Source organism: Pipistrellus hanaki (genome assembly GCF_964339955.1).
Source record: "Pipistrellus hanaki genome assembly, chromosome: 18".
Taxonomy (NCBI): Eukaryota; Metazoa; Chordata; class Mammalia; order Chiroptera; family Vespertilionidae; genus Pipistrellus; species Pipistrellus hanaki.
The window spans coordinates 23,446,730-23,464,342 of NC_140520.1; the positions used below are offsets into that span (position 1 = coordinate 23,446,730).

Consider the following 17,613-nt stretch of genomic DNA (forward strand, 5'->3'; position numbering starts at 1 on the left):
GGGGGGGGGGGGGGGGGGACGGCGACCAATGAGTTAAGAGCATTCTGTTTCCACTGTGCGTGCCCGTTCCAGACGTCCACCACCCAAACGAGCCAAAGACTACAATAACCAGCGTGCACCGCGCCCCGGCCGGGGAGGGGGCGGAGCCGGCTGAGTTCCAAGTCCTCGGAGAGAGTGAAGGCTCCCCCAGTGGTCACCTGGAGCCGAGTGCAGGACTACATTTCCCGGCGGGCCCCGCGCTCAGGGGGGTCTCTTTCCCTTGGCCGGGCCTCTGGAGTCGCCACCACCGCCGCCGCCGGCGCTGGTAAGGAGGGGAGCTGGGGGGATTCGTTGACGTTCTACCGGGGCAGGCTCATTCGGGTTCCTGCGGGACCTGGGCGGCAGCCGGCCGGCCTGGGGATCCAAGGGGGCGGCTCTACTCTAAATGTAAAAAAATAAAAAAATAAAATGGGGCGGGCGAAATGTGGGCGGATCCGGGGTCCCGCAAGCTCCCGGGAAAGGTGTGGTTCTGTGGCCCGGCCCTGCCTCTGGGGCTGCCCTTCGCTCCGCGTCGATTCGTGTCCTCGAGCGGCTGACGAGGTGGCCTGTCAGCCCGGCGGATTCAAGTTGGTGTGTCCTGCTTCGCCTTTCGCAACCCTCACCCGCGCCGGGACCCGATCCCTTTTCTTTTGTTACTTTTTTTTTTTTCTTTTTCTTTTTTTGTTTGTTGCTGGAATCGACGTTATTCCCACTTTCTTCAGCGTCCGGTGCCTTAGGGTCAATAACCCCCATATCCCCCGGCCCGCCCTCCCGCCCGCCCCTCTCACGCTGGTATCCATGCTTTCCTAACCAGAACTCTGAGGGTGTGGAGCTTCGGGGACCTGGATGGATGTCACTCCCTAGTAAAGCGTGTTCCAGGGGCCCAGCCCCCCTCTTCCTCTGGCTCCGGGCCTGCCGGGGTCCGAGCCGCGCTCCAGAGCCCGCGCGGGGCGGGCGGGGGGAAAACAAGTTTTGCGGCCGTTCTGTCCGGGATGGCTTCGAACGTTAGAGGCGACGGGAGAGGGGAGCTGCTTTGAAGTCTCAGGTGCAAGGCCATTCAAAAAGGGGGGAAAATGACACGTGAAAACTTAGAGAAACGAGTGGTGGCTCGCTGTAGTTGTCCCGTTTTCCAAGAATCATAGACGGGGTGGTTAGTGGAAAGCTTGGTTCGCGACGTTCGGTTCTAGTCTTGTCATACGGGCTGGGATAGAAGAGAGGACAAGGGTTAGATTTTAGCGTGTACATTCTATGGGAGTTTTCCAAAGTATTTTTTTTCTTTAATTCTTTGTTGTTTTGTTTTAAATATATATATATTTAAATATATATATATATTTTAATATTTTTTATTGATTTTTTACAGAGAGGAAGGGAGAGAGATAGAGAACTAGAAACATCGACCAGCTGCCTCTTGCACACTCCTCACCGGGGATGCGCCCGCAACCAAGGTACATGCCCTTGACCAGAATCGAACCCAGGACCCTTCAGTCCGCAGGACCCTTCAGTCCGCAGGCCGACGCTCTACCACTGAGCCAAACCGGTTTCGGCTTAAATATATATATATACACACACACACACACACACACACATATATATATATATATATATATATATATATATATATATATATATATATGTGTGTGTGTGTGTGTGTGTGTGTGTGTATATATATATTTATAATTGATTTTTTTACAGAGAGGAAGAGAGAGGGATAGAGAGTGAGAAACATTGCTCAGCTGCCTTTTGCACACCCCCAATGGGGGATATGCCTGAAACCAAGGTATATGCCCTTGACCGGAATCAAACCTGGGACCTTTCAGTCTGCAGGCTGACGGTCTATCCACTGAGCCAAACCGGTTCTGGCTAATTCTTTGTTATTTAAAGTATTTTTCCCCTCATTGACCTTTCATGGGTTACCCCCCCTTCCCCCCCAGTGTCTGTGTCCATTAGTTACGCTTAATGCATACAAAAAAAATTTGTAAGTAAGGTTACTGATCTTGAGACATCCCAAAAAGGAATTTTCCGAGTTTGAAGAATTATATTAAGAGTGTATTACTAATCTGTTGCTGCCTAAATTTATCCCAACGTTTAGTGGCTTAAAATGATAAACATTTTTTTACACCACAGTTTCAGCAGGTCAGGAATTCACAAATGGCTTTTTGGGTGTCTAGCTCCGGGGTTTCTCATGAGGATGTGAAGATACATGGCAAGGGTGTTGCCATGTAAAGGCTTGGTTAGGGCTTCCGGATCAGCTTCCAAGGTGGCTTGTTCACATCCCCGACGCTTGGCGGTTTTTTTGGGGGGAGGTGGGACTGCTTGAATGGAGTCCAGACTACTTGAATTCCATGGACTGCTTGAATGTCCTCACGACTTGATGGCTGGCTTTCTCTAGAACAGCGTTTTTCAACCGCTGTGTGCCGCGAGATGTTGCCTGGTGTGCCGTAGGTGCAGACAAGACAAGAATTTTATAATTTTTCACTATTTTGTTTACTTAATATTTCATAATAAAGTAATTATAAAATACTTTCTTTGTGTTTATTTGATTCCTATTCAAGAGAATTACTTTATATATAGTCAATATAGGCATAGAGTTAAATTTTTTAACATTTTCTAATGGTGGTGTGCCTCGTGATTTTTTTCATGAAACAAGTGTGCCTTTGCCCAAAAAATGTCGAAAAACACTGATCTTAGGAATGGTTAGCAAATAGAAATCATTTGGTTAAACTCCAGTCTTTAAATAACTGAAAGAAGAATAATTTCGAGTGTATTTTTGCGGTGGTGTTAAAATATACATAATGTGTTTTTAATGTTTATTTTAGCTTTTCAAAATGTCCAAAGATTCTTGTGGAAAAAGAGAGACGTCTCAGAGAAAAGATACCACCTCATTACCCCACTTTGATGAAGTAAGAATTCTTTCATTTACTAACCAAAGACACCGTTTTTAACAGTTTATTTTTGTGTAATGTAAAACATACTCCTCTGTTTTAAAATGACATATGTAACTATATTGTTCTGCCCTTCTGGCCCACTCTCTACTTTTGTCATTTTATTTATTACTCACAACTCCATCAGGTAGGTACTGCTATTGTCCTAGTTACATAGATGAAGAAACTGAAACTTAGAGAGGTACTAAGTAATTTGCCTTGACATTCCTGACTTCAATTCTGAATGTCTTCAGAATTCTCCTTTTTATGGAAGTTACTCTCCGTTAGACCTTTTCCCACATCTTCCTTCTGCATTTACTCAGCATTGAGGGTATTTTCCCCCCATTGATTTTAAAAAAATATATATTTTATTGATATTTTACAGAAAGGAAGGGAGAGCGAGAGAATTAGAAACACCAGTGTGAGAGAAATATCTATCAATCAGCTGCTTCCTGCACCCCCCCCCTCCCCCCCCCCCCCGCCCCGGGATGTGCCCATAGCCAAGGTACATGCCCTTGACCAGAATCAAACTTGGGACCCTTCAGTCCACAGGCCAACACTCCATCCACTGAGCCAAACCAGTTAGGGCTCCCATTGATTTTTAGAGAGTGGGAGGGAGAAAGGGAAGAGAAAGAAGGCTGGGGATTGAACCTACAACCCAGGTATGTGCCTTTGATCAGGAATCAAACCCGAGACCTTTCAGTGCTGTGAGACACTTCAACCATTTCACAACACTGGCCAGGGCCAGCAATTTCTAAATTGATCTCTTTGTTTTCATCTTTGCTTCCTTGTGTTCTCAACACATCAGCCAGAGTTATCCTGTTAAAATGTAAGTCAGATCATATCACCCCTTTACTCAGTACTTTCTAGTGGTTTTCCACTTCATCCAGAGTGAAAACTAAAGTCCTTGCTGGGCAGCAAAGTAAACTACTCGGCCCATCTCTTCTCCCTCTCATCCCAAGCCTTTGCTTTCCCCACCCCATGGCTTCCTTGCTATGTTCCAGTAAGCCAGCATTCCTGCCTCAGGGGCTTTGCCCTTGCTGCTATTTACTATTCCCTTTGAAGGAAAAGCACTTACCCTACATATTCACATGGTTTGTTCCATCCCTTCTTCAGGTCTTTATTCTTTAAAATTGTGGCTGCCTCATTCTCCCCCTTCCCCCCTCCCCAATATTTCCCAATTCTTTTCTCTGCTTTCCCCTCACCCCATTTCCCATATCATAGTGTGACACACTGAATATACTATTTATTTGTAAACTCCTACTCTAGATTTTAACCTCCAGGAGGGCAGGGGCTTTATAGTTTTTTTATTACTCTGTCCCCACTGTCTAGAACGTCTTACCTACCATGTGTACTCAAAATATATTTGTCTTGGATCTGTTGAATCAGTACCCCGTGAAAGAGAACTGGATATATGGGTTTGATTTATAGAAGACTGAGTTCCACCATGGCTGCCACACCTCACAGTGCCCTTATCTGAGCTGTCAGATGGCCTGCTGTAACACTTGTATCCTACCTCATCTCTGGTTTTGGAGTAATCATCTAGCTCGAGTTGCATCTCTCTTCTAGTTGGGTTACTCTTAACTGTTTGTGTGCGTTTGAATATTGTTCTCTGAAATTTATTATTAATGTAGAAAGAATGTTGATTTATAATAGTGATGAAATAATGTGCTTTATTTTATGCTTTTCTTCTTTTCCAAATGCTATTCTTAGGATAAGAAAGATAAAAAAACCTCAACAAGTTCAACTAGCTCATCTTGCTCTGTAAGATCCATTTCATCAGAGAAGAGAAAACTGGTGAGTGTTTAGATACTATAAATAACTCGGAAAATTATTTATATTAAAGTTTGAATGTACACTTAGAAGGCTTATAATATAAATTCGCCCCTACTTTTTCATTATTTTTCTTCTTCTATGTAATATACTTACTTTTTGATAGCCAATGGAAAGAAAACCAGGTTGATTTTTTTTCTTCTATTCACCAAAAAGCATTTATCAAGTTCCTTATTTCTTTGTGCTGATAGAACCTGTCATTTGGGTTTAGACTACATGATATAAATTTAGACATTTAAAAAAATATATATATTATTGATTTTTCACAGAGAGGAAGAGAGAGGGATAGAAAGTTAGAAACATCGATCAGCTGCCTCTTGCACACCCCCTAATGGGGGATGTTCCCGAAACCAAGATATATGCCCTTGACCAGAATGGAACCTGGGACCTTTCAGTCTGCAGGCCAATGCTCTATCCACTGAGACAAACCGGTTTTGGCTAAAATTAGACATTTTAAAAGTCTTTTCTTATATATGGTTGTATTTGTCTTTACAATTTCATTTTGAAGTAGCCAAGGCAAATGCAGTGTTAGCATTTCAGATTCAGAAGTTGAGATCCAGAAGGTCAAGTGACTTGTCAAAGGACATAAAATTATTCAGTAAGTTCTCAATGTCGTTGGTAGGTTCTGTGATGTTAAGTGAAACAATTTATAATGAAATCAGTTTTACTGTTGGCTAATTGATAGGTTCCTACAGCATCTCATCAATGTTATAACAAAACAATGAAGGAAACAATGTTATTCAAGGACCTGCTGTATCCAGTGACAAAGCCAAGTTCAAAGTTCTTTCCATCCTCACTTCATTGGAAGTAGTGATAGCAGAATAAACTGTGAAGCTGGTGCATGGGTGGTTGGTGAAGTACTTACTTCATTCAAGTTGAAGTTAGGTTTATGTCAAGGTAGCAACAGAGTTGTGGGTAATATGGAAAAAGTAGTGAAAGTTCCATGAATACACAATTGTGTTTTTAAGAAATTTTTTTTTCATATAATGAAACTGCTATTTCAACTGACTGTTACTACTATATTAACCTTGTTAAAATACTGATTTTGTCATATTTTGTCTGTTAAAAACCACTCACTTTTTAGTTTGTCATTCAGGACTCTCTTAAATTTGGTTACACCCTAACTCTTTAGTTTTCTTTTTTCTTCGGCCTCAAAACTTCTGCTTCTAGCTAGGCAGGTGTATTTTGTCTCTACTGAATTTGTTCTAATTGTCTTTTGCTTTTTAGAATGCCTAGCACTCCTAGCCAAGAATGCCTTTTTCTTTTACTCATTAATCTTTATTCTGTCTATATTTAATCTTTAGCATATATTTTGTCCACTTTTAAAAATATATATTTATTTATTGACTTCAGAGAGAAAGGGAGAAGGAGAGAAAGATAGAAACATCAGTGGTGAGAGAGAGTCATTGATCGGCTGCCTCCTGAATGCCCCCTACTGGGGATCAAGCCCACAACCCAGGCATGTGCCCTAAGCTGGAATCAAACTTTGGGACCCTTCAGTCCACAGGGTGACGCTCTATCCACTGAGCCAAGCTGGCTAGGGCTATTTTTTTTAAATATATTTTATTGATTTTCCACAGAGAGGAAGGGAGAAGGATAGAGAGCTAGAAACGTCAATGACAGAGAAACATCGACCAGCTGCCTCCTGCACACCCCCTACTGGGGATGTGCCCGCAACCAATGTACACGCCCTTGACCGGAACCCGGGACCTTTCAGTCCACAGACGGACACTCTATCCACTGAGCCAAACTGGTTTCGGCTGGCTAGGGCTATTTTGTCCACTTTTGTTCTGGGTATGTTCTAACTTTTGGTGGTTGATGTTTTAAACACTTTACAACTTATTGTCTCATTTTCTGCTTTTCTGCTTGCTTGAATCTTTACATTTGGCTATTTGTACATCTCTTCTACTTCTCTTTGTTTTACTATATAAGCTCTTTCAGAAAGGGGCTGTATCCTGTTTCTCTCTTATTTTTCTTGTGTTAAGCACTGTTTCATCCAAATACAGGGTGGCAGAATAGAGAGTAGACTGATCTGGTTTCAAGTCATGGCTCTGCTGCTGCCCTGCCCTGTGACATTGCAGAAGATAATTTGCTGTTTGAGCCTTGCCTACTTTATCTGTAAAATGGGGGTTGATAATGATATCCATCTTCCAAGTTTATTAGAAGGATTAATTAAATTATTGTGTCAACCTATTCACTATCACATAGTTATGGGGAAAAAAATCTCTCAGTCTCTTCCCTGTAACTGTAGTGCCACTGCACAACTTATATTTCTTTAATGATAGTCTTTTTCCCCTCCAGAAATCAGATCATATAGACGTTGTGAACTGTAACGCAAAAAGAAGACATGAACTGAAAAGGTAAATTCCCTCCTTTTTACTCTTTTGGTCTAAAATTGTGAGACTAAAATATTTAGACTTGCAAATATTTGATTAGTACTGTTTTGAATGCAAATATTTCTAGCTACATTACAGATAATAATTTTTTAACTTTGTTAATATAAGTTCAAGGAAAAGTGGAATGAAATAAAAAGTCTATCAGAATTCTACACTACATAAAAGACTCAAATAGAATGTAGATTTTTATCTCAAGTAATTTGATTTTTTCATACTTTTAAAAGATACATAACTTCATTATTGTAGAGTAATAGAAGTCAGGAGGCTAATAAAATTTGGATAATTTTCTTTTTAAAATATTTTTATTGATTTTAGAGAAGAAGGGAGAGGGAGAGAGAAACATCAATGATGAGAGAGATCCCGCACTCCCCCCTAACCCCCCACCCCACAATGGGAATTGAGCCCACAACCCAGGTAGTTGCCCTTGCCCAGAATCAAACCTGGGACCTTTCAATACATAGGCTGATGGTCTATCCACTGAGCCAAACCAGCTCGGGCTGGATAATTATCTTAGGGGGTGGGGGAGTCTCCTCAGCCCAGCCTGCACCCTCTTCAATCCAGGGCATCCCTCTCACAATCTGGAACTGCTGGCTCCTAACTGCTCACCTGCCTGCCAGCCCCTAACAGCTCCTGCCGGCCTAGTTGCCCCCAACTGAGGGAGGCCTCCCCACCCCCCGCTGACCTCATTGCCCACAACTGCTCCCCTGCCTGGTCACCCCACACAGCCTGCTGTTTAGTCATTTGGCCATCCCTCATTAACCCCCTTGTTAGCCTGGTCACCCCATGCAGCCTGCTGGTCAGTTGTTTGGTCATCCCTCACTAACCCCCCTGTCTACCTGGTCGCTCCACACATCCTGCTGTTCGGTTGTTACTGTTACTGTGATGGCATCCTGGACAATTTACATATTCCTCTATTATTAATATAGGTATTAATTTTGAAGAGAATATATAGCATATTGAATTGATATGACTCTAAAACCATGCTAGTGAAACGGGATGTGCCTACATCTAGAGAACTTGGGAAATAATAGTAGGTATAATAGAGATTATTCTTTGTTGATTCTGTATTCTTTGGATAAAAATTTCAGAGAATTTTTGTGTTGAAGGAATTTCTTTCTCAACTCTAATTTGGGTAAATAAATATAAAAAGTATAATGCTTGATAAAAATTTATAAGGTCAAAGTTCCTGAGAAGATAAGCAGTTTTAGGAAAATAATTAAATGGCATTAAATATATAAAGAAAACTTCAGCTCCCCAGATAAACTCAGTTAACAAAAAAAGCAAAAAACAAAAATTAAAATAATCTAATTTGCTTCTCACTCTTCTTCAGTTTTTTAAAGATCATTTCCTTCTATTTTTTGTGATACCTTGCTTTTATATTATCTATTGAAGTATATTCTGTCACAAATTTTATGTTCTATTGACTATCACTTTCTCAATTTTTAATGCCATTTGTAATATCATCTTATTTTAAAATTTTTATTTTGAGTTCTAAAACACTGCTTGACAAATAAAAAATATTTAAATGAATTTTAAAAAATAAAACACTGCGTGATTTTTCACTAGTTACCTTTGCTTAAGTCAAGTTGAATGCCTACTTAAAAATATTTCTGCATTTCCAAGCCTTCATATTTGATAGATTGACATGTTTCTTAGTCATTTCAAAAGTGTAACATTTATCTTGTACTTGATGCTTTGTCATTATAAATAATCCTGAATTGAATCTTTTTTAGTTTATTACTTTTTTCACCATGATAATTTCTAAAATGGAAATGACTGAGAAATCAAAGAATATGAACATTTTTAGAATCTTTATATTTTCAGCCAAAACCGGTTTGGCTCAGTGGTAGAGCGTCGGTCTGCGGACTGAAAGGTCCCGGGTTAGATTCTGGTCAAGGGCATGTACATTGGTTGCGGGCACATCCCCGGTAGGGGGTGTGCAGGAGGCAGCTGGTCAATGTTTCTCTCTCATTGACGTTTCTAGCTCTCTATCTCTCTCCCTTCCTCCTCTCTGTAAAATATCAATAAAATATTAAAAAAAAAAAATTAGAATCTTTATATTTTCAAATTCCTTTTTGGAACTATAATCATTTTGCATTTCCATCTGCAACAAATGAGAGAGGATCCATTTTTCAACTCCTTGCTAATATGTAATGTTATTTTAAAATATTTGCTAATTTGATAAAAGAAAATGGTATGCTCTAATTAGCATGTCTGTGATTGCTGGGAAGTCACATTTATTTTCCCAAATCTTTATTAGCCTTTTTCTTTCTTGTTTTGTTTTGTTTTGTTTTGTTTCTAGAGTCTTAGTACTTTTTTATGAGCTTTTTATCTTCTAAGGCTAATAAGCTGCCATATATATATATATATATATATATATATATACACACACACATATATATATACACACACACATATATATATATGTATATCTGCATAAGTACATATAGATATCATATATGTACAATACATAGGCTGATGGTCTATCCACTGAGCCAAACCAGCTAGGGCTGGATAATTATCTTTATACTAGGGGGTGGGGGAGTCTCCTCAGCCCAGCCTGCACCCTCTTCAATCCAGGGCATCCCTCTCACAATCTGGAGCCGCTGGCTCCTAACTGCTCACCTGCCTGCCAGCCCCTAACAGCCCCTGCCAGCCTAGTTGCCCCCAACTGAGGGAGGCCTCCCCACCCCCCGCTGACCTCGTTGCCCCCAACTGCTCCCCTGCCTGGTCAGGGAGGGGAGCAATTGGGGGCTGTATATATATTATTTCAAATGCCACTTTCCAGTTCTTTAAGTTTTGTTTATTAATTTTTAATATGCTAAAATGTGTAAGTAAATAATCATTAACATTTATTATTTTCCCTTGTGATTTTTCCCCCCCAGGGCTTTTAAATTTAGGAAGTTCTCTACTAAAAATTCAGGTTAAAAAAAACAAATTAGATAAATTTTTCTCTGGTGGTTTTTAAGGGATTTATATGAAGTATAGCAATTATGGTAATAATTATTTTGCATTTAAATGTTTAATGTATTTGGAATTTATGTTCTCAGGGTATTTTATAAAGCTTTAAATTTGTTGTATTGTTTTCCAAATAGCAAGCCAATTATTCCAACACCAGTTGTTGACTGATCCTTTTCATTTCATTCCTAATGTAGTAATTTCTACTTTTTATGAATTATGTGTCAGGCTAGTTCTGTTATTTCCTAACTAAAATGATACAGTTCAAATTATTATAATCATGTACAACTGTAATGTAACCTAGGTTTCTGTGCTACTTTACAGACTGAATGTAGACACTGACACTCTAAGAAAGAGACCAAAAATCAACTCATCATCCCAAGAACCTGTTAAACTTCAAGAAGCATCATATTCCAATGATAATCGAATTATTTCACAAAGTCCTTCAAATGGAACTAAAAAAGATATAAGTAAATGTGTAGATTTTAAAGATATTAAATTGCCAAATGTTAGGAGTAGCCTTGACCATGGAGTTAAAAACCTTAGCATTCCTAAAATTGCCAAAGATGTGAAACCTAAAGCTGAAGGCCAGGCAAATGAAAAACTACGGCCTCATTTACTTGCTCACAGGCAGAAGATGAAAGATCTCAAGAAAGAAAGGCACAATAAATACAGAGACAGTTTTGAAAAATGTGTTTTGGAAAAGTGCAAGAGAACCCAATATTCTCAGGATTATAATTCCAACAAGATATTTAAGGAACCCCCTGAATCTAGAAGAAGGAAGGTCAGTTTCAAAATCCCAGGAAAATCCCAAGATTCCCTCCAGAAGCCTGCAGAAGAAAACATCTTCCTTTCAGAGTCCAGCAAGTCAACGACTAAGCAGAAGAAAAAAGGGTGCCTGGAAAACTTGCAGGTTTCATTAAATTTGATGAAGCAAACAAATAAACATTTGTTTTCAGATTTCACTTGTAAGCAGACTGTTTGTGAGTGGAAAGGAAAATACCATCTTGAGCATCAAGAAAGTAATGATTCAAGTTCTAGTGAACACCAGACCCAGGTAAGGTGGCACAAAATAGAGAATGTAGGTTCTAGCAAAGACCAATATTGTTGCCATTACTAATAATGATCATAGAGGGCTGGTTCAAATCTAGTCAGGAAGATATGTGCTGGTGCCTGTATTTGGCCCCTTTAATTCCAACGTCCAGGAAGATATCCTGGCAAGTATCAAGGCTCCATAATAGAAGGGAATGCGTAAAAATGTAGAAATACACAATTACAGATAGTCCTTTAAAAACACTATTGCCCTATCCAGTTTGGCTCAGTGGGTAGAGCATTGGCCTGTGGACCAAAGGATCCCAGGTTCGATTCTGGCCAAAGGCACATGCCCTGGCTGCGGGCTCGATCCCCCCAGTAACTGGTGTGCAGGAGGCAGCCAATCAATGATTCTCTCTGATCATTGATGTTTCTATCTCTCTTCCTCTCTGGAATCAATAATAAAATAATAATAATAATAAAAGCTCTATGGCCCAGTTAGTTGGAGTATCGTACCGTATACCAGAAGGTTGTGGGTTTGATTCCCAGTCAACACATACCAAGGTTTGGGTTTGTTCCCCAGTCAGGTGCATTTGGGAGGCAACCAATCAATGTTTCTCTTTCTCTCTGTATATATCCCCCCTCCCTCTCTAAACTCAATTAAAAAATCCTCTGATGAGAATTAAGAAAAAAACAAAAACACTGTGGCAGTCTCTTATGCTCTTCTTGAAACCCAGCTTCTATAGAACACCCAGGAAGATGAATATTAAGTTGTAGAGGAGACATTTTTGCATGATTACTTTCCAGTTATTGGAATTAAAGCTCTTTATAAACTGTTCATTGATTGTAGCTTTATCTGACTTAAAGTCATTTAGACATAGGAGCAGCAAGTAATCATGGTTCTTGAAAATATTGTCTTCAGCATATGGTTGACAGTATAGAATCGTCTTAGTATTATGTTCGTTGTTTTGTTTTCCTCACAAAATTTTTAATAGATAATTTAATAAAATAATGATTGTACTTTACAGGGAAATAATTTTATTTTCTGGCAGTAGTAATCCTGGTATGCTTTCTTAAAAGAAAATACTTATTTTGTTGCCTAGATTTTACAGTCCTTTGATACAGACCTTTCTCAGATTGTACCGTATCTCCAGCTTTACAAATTAATGTTCTAGAAACTATGGTTTATATACTACTTTTATAAACTTAGTACTTACAAATCTGTGAGGTAGAAATTCATCAAGGTTACCTGACACCAATGTCAATGGTGCCACGGTTAGACAATCCCACTGTAGGTATATCCTTCATTCTAAACTAATAAAATTACTTTTCATTTCAGAGTTTTGAAGCACAATGTTCTTCAGTGTCATATGAAAGTATTCCAGATACAGATCAAGAGGTTAATAATATACTTATTTACTTCTAATGTTTTTAATGAAATTAAGTCAAACAGTTTCTATTTTAATAAAAATAATGACTTTATATGAAGTATATATGGTAATATGAAAATAACACTGATATCAGTCCTGAATCAATATGTAAGTTCTTGTGAAGTCATGAAAAACTTTTTGGAAAAGTGTTTATACTTACTTAATCACCTTTTTGCTTTTGTTTCTAATCATTGAATCTGTTTTGAATAAAGAGCATAGAGCCCATTGCCCACAAGTTACATAAATTTTGATTATAAATTTTAATCAAAATAAATTTGCATACTTTATGCCTGGACTTTCCAGAATGCAGTTTGATACTAACATTTTTTTTCTTCTTACCATTTTTTAGAAATCTGCAATAAGATGAAAATGTTATTCAGTGAAAGCAAAAGTGCAGACATATTTATTTATTTTTTACCTGCTGCATCATTTTCCCAGCTAGAATCTCCTGATTGAATGTCATAGAATTATTGCAGATTTTGTGTTACCTAGTCCTGAATTAAAATTAGATTTTTAGAACAATGTATTTTCCTATTTTTAAGAAGACTTTAAAACCCATATTGATTATGACGGGTTTTTATTTATGACAGTCAGTTGTATTTTTCTGTCTTATGGGCAGATTTTCCTCTTTGTTCTAAAGCTATATTTAGATTTTAGTTTTTCTTAGAAATCTCAAGCAGAGCACTCATCATCTAGATATAAATACATTTGTCTCCTAGAATACTTTATGGTAAGAATGGGGATGAGAATAACTTAATGTGAGAGTCTACTATGTACTAGGCCTTGTGACAGGAACTTTGTAGCATTTTATTTAATCCTCACAAAAATACTAAAAGGAAATAGATATTTAACATTCCTATTTTATAGATGAACAAACTGAGACCCAAGGTGGTTAAATACTTTGCTTGCTTAAGGTTACAGCAATATTAAGAGAAGAGCTTTTTTAAAAACCCTGTATATGTTTACAAGTCTGTATTCTTTTACCATGCTACATCCATATTTTTGTCAATGTTTTTCATCCCATAAGCCATCTCATTTTAAGTAAATTAAGAATTAATTGCTTTCTAATTAATCTGCAGAGTAAATAATTGAAAAAATTTTACTGCACGTCTTTTACAATTTAGATGCAGATAGTAGAAGAGCTTCATGCTGCACGTGTGGGGAAAACTGTGGATTTGCCTGTGGTCCCTCCGCCTGGAGAGTTATCGAGCATGGAGATTGACTTGGTAGAAGATGATGTACATTCCTCTGCTGGTATAGCTGATATCCATATGATGACAGTATTTATAGTCTCCTGTGCTTTCTTAAGAATGAATATGCCAACATTCAATTTCTATAATATTTGGATGAAAAATGTTAAAATATACTCATTTGAAATGATAAAGAACAGTATATTTCTTTTAGCTATAGGGATAGGTCTAATATTTGTCTTATCATCATTTGTTTTTATATCTCTCACATTATTAGGCAGATATAGCTTCTGTTTCTCTTTTTGCCAAGGGGCAGTAATCAGAGTCAAGTTGTTCATAAAGTTGTTCTGCTATTAATTGTAACTTTTAACAAGTAAAAGCACTAATCAGAAATAATGCAAATTGCTTGAAGTTATTATATGCCTGGATTTCTTATTTATATAGTAAAGTTTTGATCATTCTTACTAGTGGGAGAAGATAATGATGGATATTATCCAAAATCTATTAGTATGCAATTTTGAATTGTATATGAAAATAGTAATGCTATATCATATTCACATTGATTTTTTCAATTTATTGTTTTCATGTGTATATATATATTTTTTAAAATATATTTTATTGATTTTTTACGGAGAGGAAGAGAGAGGGATAGAGAGATAGAAACATCGATGAGAGAGAATCATCCACCAGCTGCCTCTTGCACATCCCCTACTGGGGATGTGCCCGCAACCAAGGTACATGCCCTTGACCGGAATCGAACCCGGGACCTTTCAGTCCGCAGGCCAATGCTCTATCCACTGAGCCAAACCGGTTTCGGCTGTTTTCATGTATATTAACCTGATTCTCTCACAATGGCCCTATAAATTAAGCCATAGACAATTTATAATATTCTACTGTAGATTATTAATTATTACTGTTCCTTCTTTTAAGAATTGTTGTCTGAAGGACTTCTTTCTCTTAATGCTATCAAAGTTCTATGACATCAAAATTTTAGTTTTTAAAGAAGTCTGTTTTAAGTGTTATGAAATCCTTACTTGGCTCTTTTTCTCTAGCAAATACTGCTTCAGACAAACATCTTCTAATTGTTATTGATACAAATATTCTGATGAATCATCTCAAATTTGTTAGAATTTTGAAGACAACAGAAATCCCAGGTATTTATGAAATATATTTACTGATTCTGACTTTATTTGAGTTGATATTTTATGTTAACAGTGATATGGGTATTTCTCCTTCCCCCAGCACATTTCTTTCTGGATATACTATTAAGCATATATTAAGCATATATTAAGCATAATCAGCTTAAGTTAAAAAAAAAAAAAGATCCTTCTAAGGTTAACCTAGACCTAAATGGACTCTTCTTTCATCTTCAATAGTATTTATTTTTGTAATATTCTTTTGACACATCTGTTTTTTATTTCCATTTTTTATATGTGATTTAGTAACTAAATATTTCTTGACTTCTATGACATCTTTATTTTTTTAGGCTTTGACAGGCTTGTGTTAATAATTCCCTGGGTAGTTGTACAAGAGCTAGATCGTATGAAGGCGGGAAAACTACTGAAATATGCCCAGCACAAAGCTATACCTGCGGTTCGTTTCATCAATGACAGTCTCAAAAGTCAAGATAGAAAACTCTGGGGTCAATCAATACAACTTGCATCTCAAAAACTTTGTAGGTATTTTCTCTCGTGTACTTCCTGATTAAGATTTGTTGGGACTGATTCATTACTGGAGGGAAATGGTGCAAAACTTATAAAAAATTTATAACCATTGCCATGTAAAATGGCAGGACATAGTGATTGGTTGGGTATTCTATTAGGCTTAGATTGGGGGTCTTTGATTTTGAGTTTTATGCTTCTCCTAGATCTTCTTAGGTTATGTCTATATTTTACAGATAGTGACATATGGTTCTATGTACATAGTTGTATATAATATACTACTTTGGATTCTTTTAAAAAAATACTATTATTGTCTTGTCTGAGTAACTCAGTTGATTCAATAGAGTGTCATCCCCATTATGCCATGATTGCGGGTTTGATCCCGGTGAGGGCACATACAATAATCAGCTAATGAATGCATAGCATAAATAAGTGGAACAACAAAAATTGGTGTTTCTCTCTCAAATTCATTAAAAAATAAAATTAAAAAATACAAAAATATAATAAGAACAATACCATTTATAAGTGATAAGACCTATAAGTGATCTAGGTTGCTTATCTATCATTACATGCCGTTAGTGCAGTATCGAGGCAGGCATTGTCTTCCTCTAGTTTGTTAGAATCCGTATTAGGGAAGTGTCTTTTTTAATAAAGGTCTGTAGGTTTTCTCATGATTTGATTTATTTCCATATTAGTTTAATTCATTTTTATATCACTTTAGCCTTAGGAGCCTTTATGTTTAATAGAACTTTTTTTGGTGGAGGAATGTGTGTATAAAGAACACTGTTGCCTCTTTAGAGTTTATACATCCATTTAGAAGATTTATTTAATTCTTTAAAAATTTGTTTCTTACCAATTCAGAATTATTTATATATTAAGATTTACATTGTTATAAATATCATGGATTTATATTGTCTACTATATATCCATATTTACCACAAGATATGAAAGAATTCATTCTAGTAGGAATATAATTATGATATTAATGCTGAGAGGCTTTTGGCACAGCTGTTTAGTCTTTAGTCTGAAGAAAAAGGGCCTCCACCATTCATTTATTCATTTCATTTATAAATATTTATTAGTATATTCCAAGTACAATACTTATATACTCTAAATAGGAATTTCATATGATTTGTTGAAGAACCTTCAAAGGAAAATCTCAAATAAGTATCCATTAATAGAGTTTAAAAAATATTAAAATGTTTGAATACATTAAATTGAACACCGATGGTCTTTTTCTTCTTTTTATTATGCAAAATTTCAAATGCAGAAATAGAGAAAATAATATAATGAATCCCTTTGTACTTATCACTCATTTTCAGCAATTTTCAGCATTTGCCATTCTTCTTTAGAATCTCTCATCACTTTTTCTCTTCTTCCCTAACTCCTGGAACTTCTATAATAGTTTGAAATTAATTCCAAATATCATATCATATTATTTTTACCCATACATACTGAGGTATGTGTTGATAACAGATAAGATTCTTTTTTAAACAACCACACAATTAACAAAATTAACCCCTTATGTAATCCATCATTTCCGAAAAGTCCTGGTGATAGGAATTTTGCTTACTTAATCTTTTTTTTAGTTTGTTGATACAAATGATATTTGATTATATAAGAATATAGATAATTATGTCCATTATCTTCCAGACCCTTTTCCAAAAGTTTTAAACCTAACATCTCATTCATGCTTTATAGTACTGTGGAATATAGTCATATTGGCCCCATTTTACTGATGAGGAAATGAGACACAGATTAACCACTTGTTCTAGATAGAAATTTCTTTCCTAGATTAGCTTTGATAATTAGTTTAGAAGAGTTCATTTGAGAAGAAATATTTTGGCCATTCTTAGTATTTTTAGATGCTTATTATGTTTCTTTTGACTTTTCCATTTTCATGTGCTTTTTTAATGCTTTGGCCTCTTCAGCCTGTGCTTTTTGATGGTTAAGGAGGATAAATCATTGTAGCTATCTTAAACTTCTGTGTTGTTTCAGTTTCTGGGTGTCTTCCTTGAACTCCACGTTTCACTTTAATATTTGAATCTTATTTGACCTTAGTTTTGTTAAGTTGCTTTTAGTTATAAGGTTGTAGATATAATAATAGATTGTTTGTGTAATTATGTTAGATGATATATAAAGTACCTAATGGTTTATGGCCTCAAGTAGTGCTA

At 37.0% G+C, this 17,613-nt stretch overlaps 1 protein-coding gene across 1 annotated transcript in view; it reads left to right on the top strand.

Moving 5' to 3' along the window:
• Positions 1 to 207: 207 nt before the first annotated feature.
• SWT1 (SWT1 RNA endoribonuclease homolog) overlaps positions 208 to 17,613 on the top strand; it is a 60,236-nt gene continuing 42,830 nt past the window's right edge. Inside the window, exons 1-9 of the mRNA XM_084866583.1 lie at positions 208 to 304; positions 2,835 to 2,918; positions 4,653 to 4,736; positions 7,074 to 7,132; positions 10,451 to 11,183; positions 12,498 to 12,557; positions 13,713 to 13,842; positions 14,831 to 14,932; positions 15,265 to 15,453. Coding sequence (XP_084722709.1) covers positions 2,844 to 2,918; positions 4,653 to 4,736; positions 7,074 to 7,132; positions 10,451 to 11,183; positions 12,498 to 12,557; positions 13,713 to 13,842; positions 14,831 to 14,932; positions 15,265 to 15,453 — 1,432 coding nt within the window. The 5' untranslated portion in view covers positions 208 to 304; positions 2,835 to 2,843. The remainder of the gene's footprint in view (positions 305 to 2,834; positions 2,919 to 4,652; positions 4,737 to 7,073; positions 7,133 to 10,450; positions 11,184 to 12,497; positions 12,558 to 13,712; positions 13,843 to 14,830; positions 14,933 to 15,264; positions 15,454 to 17,613) is intronic.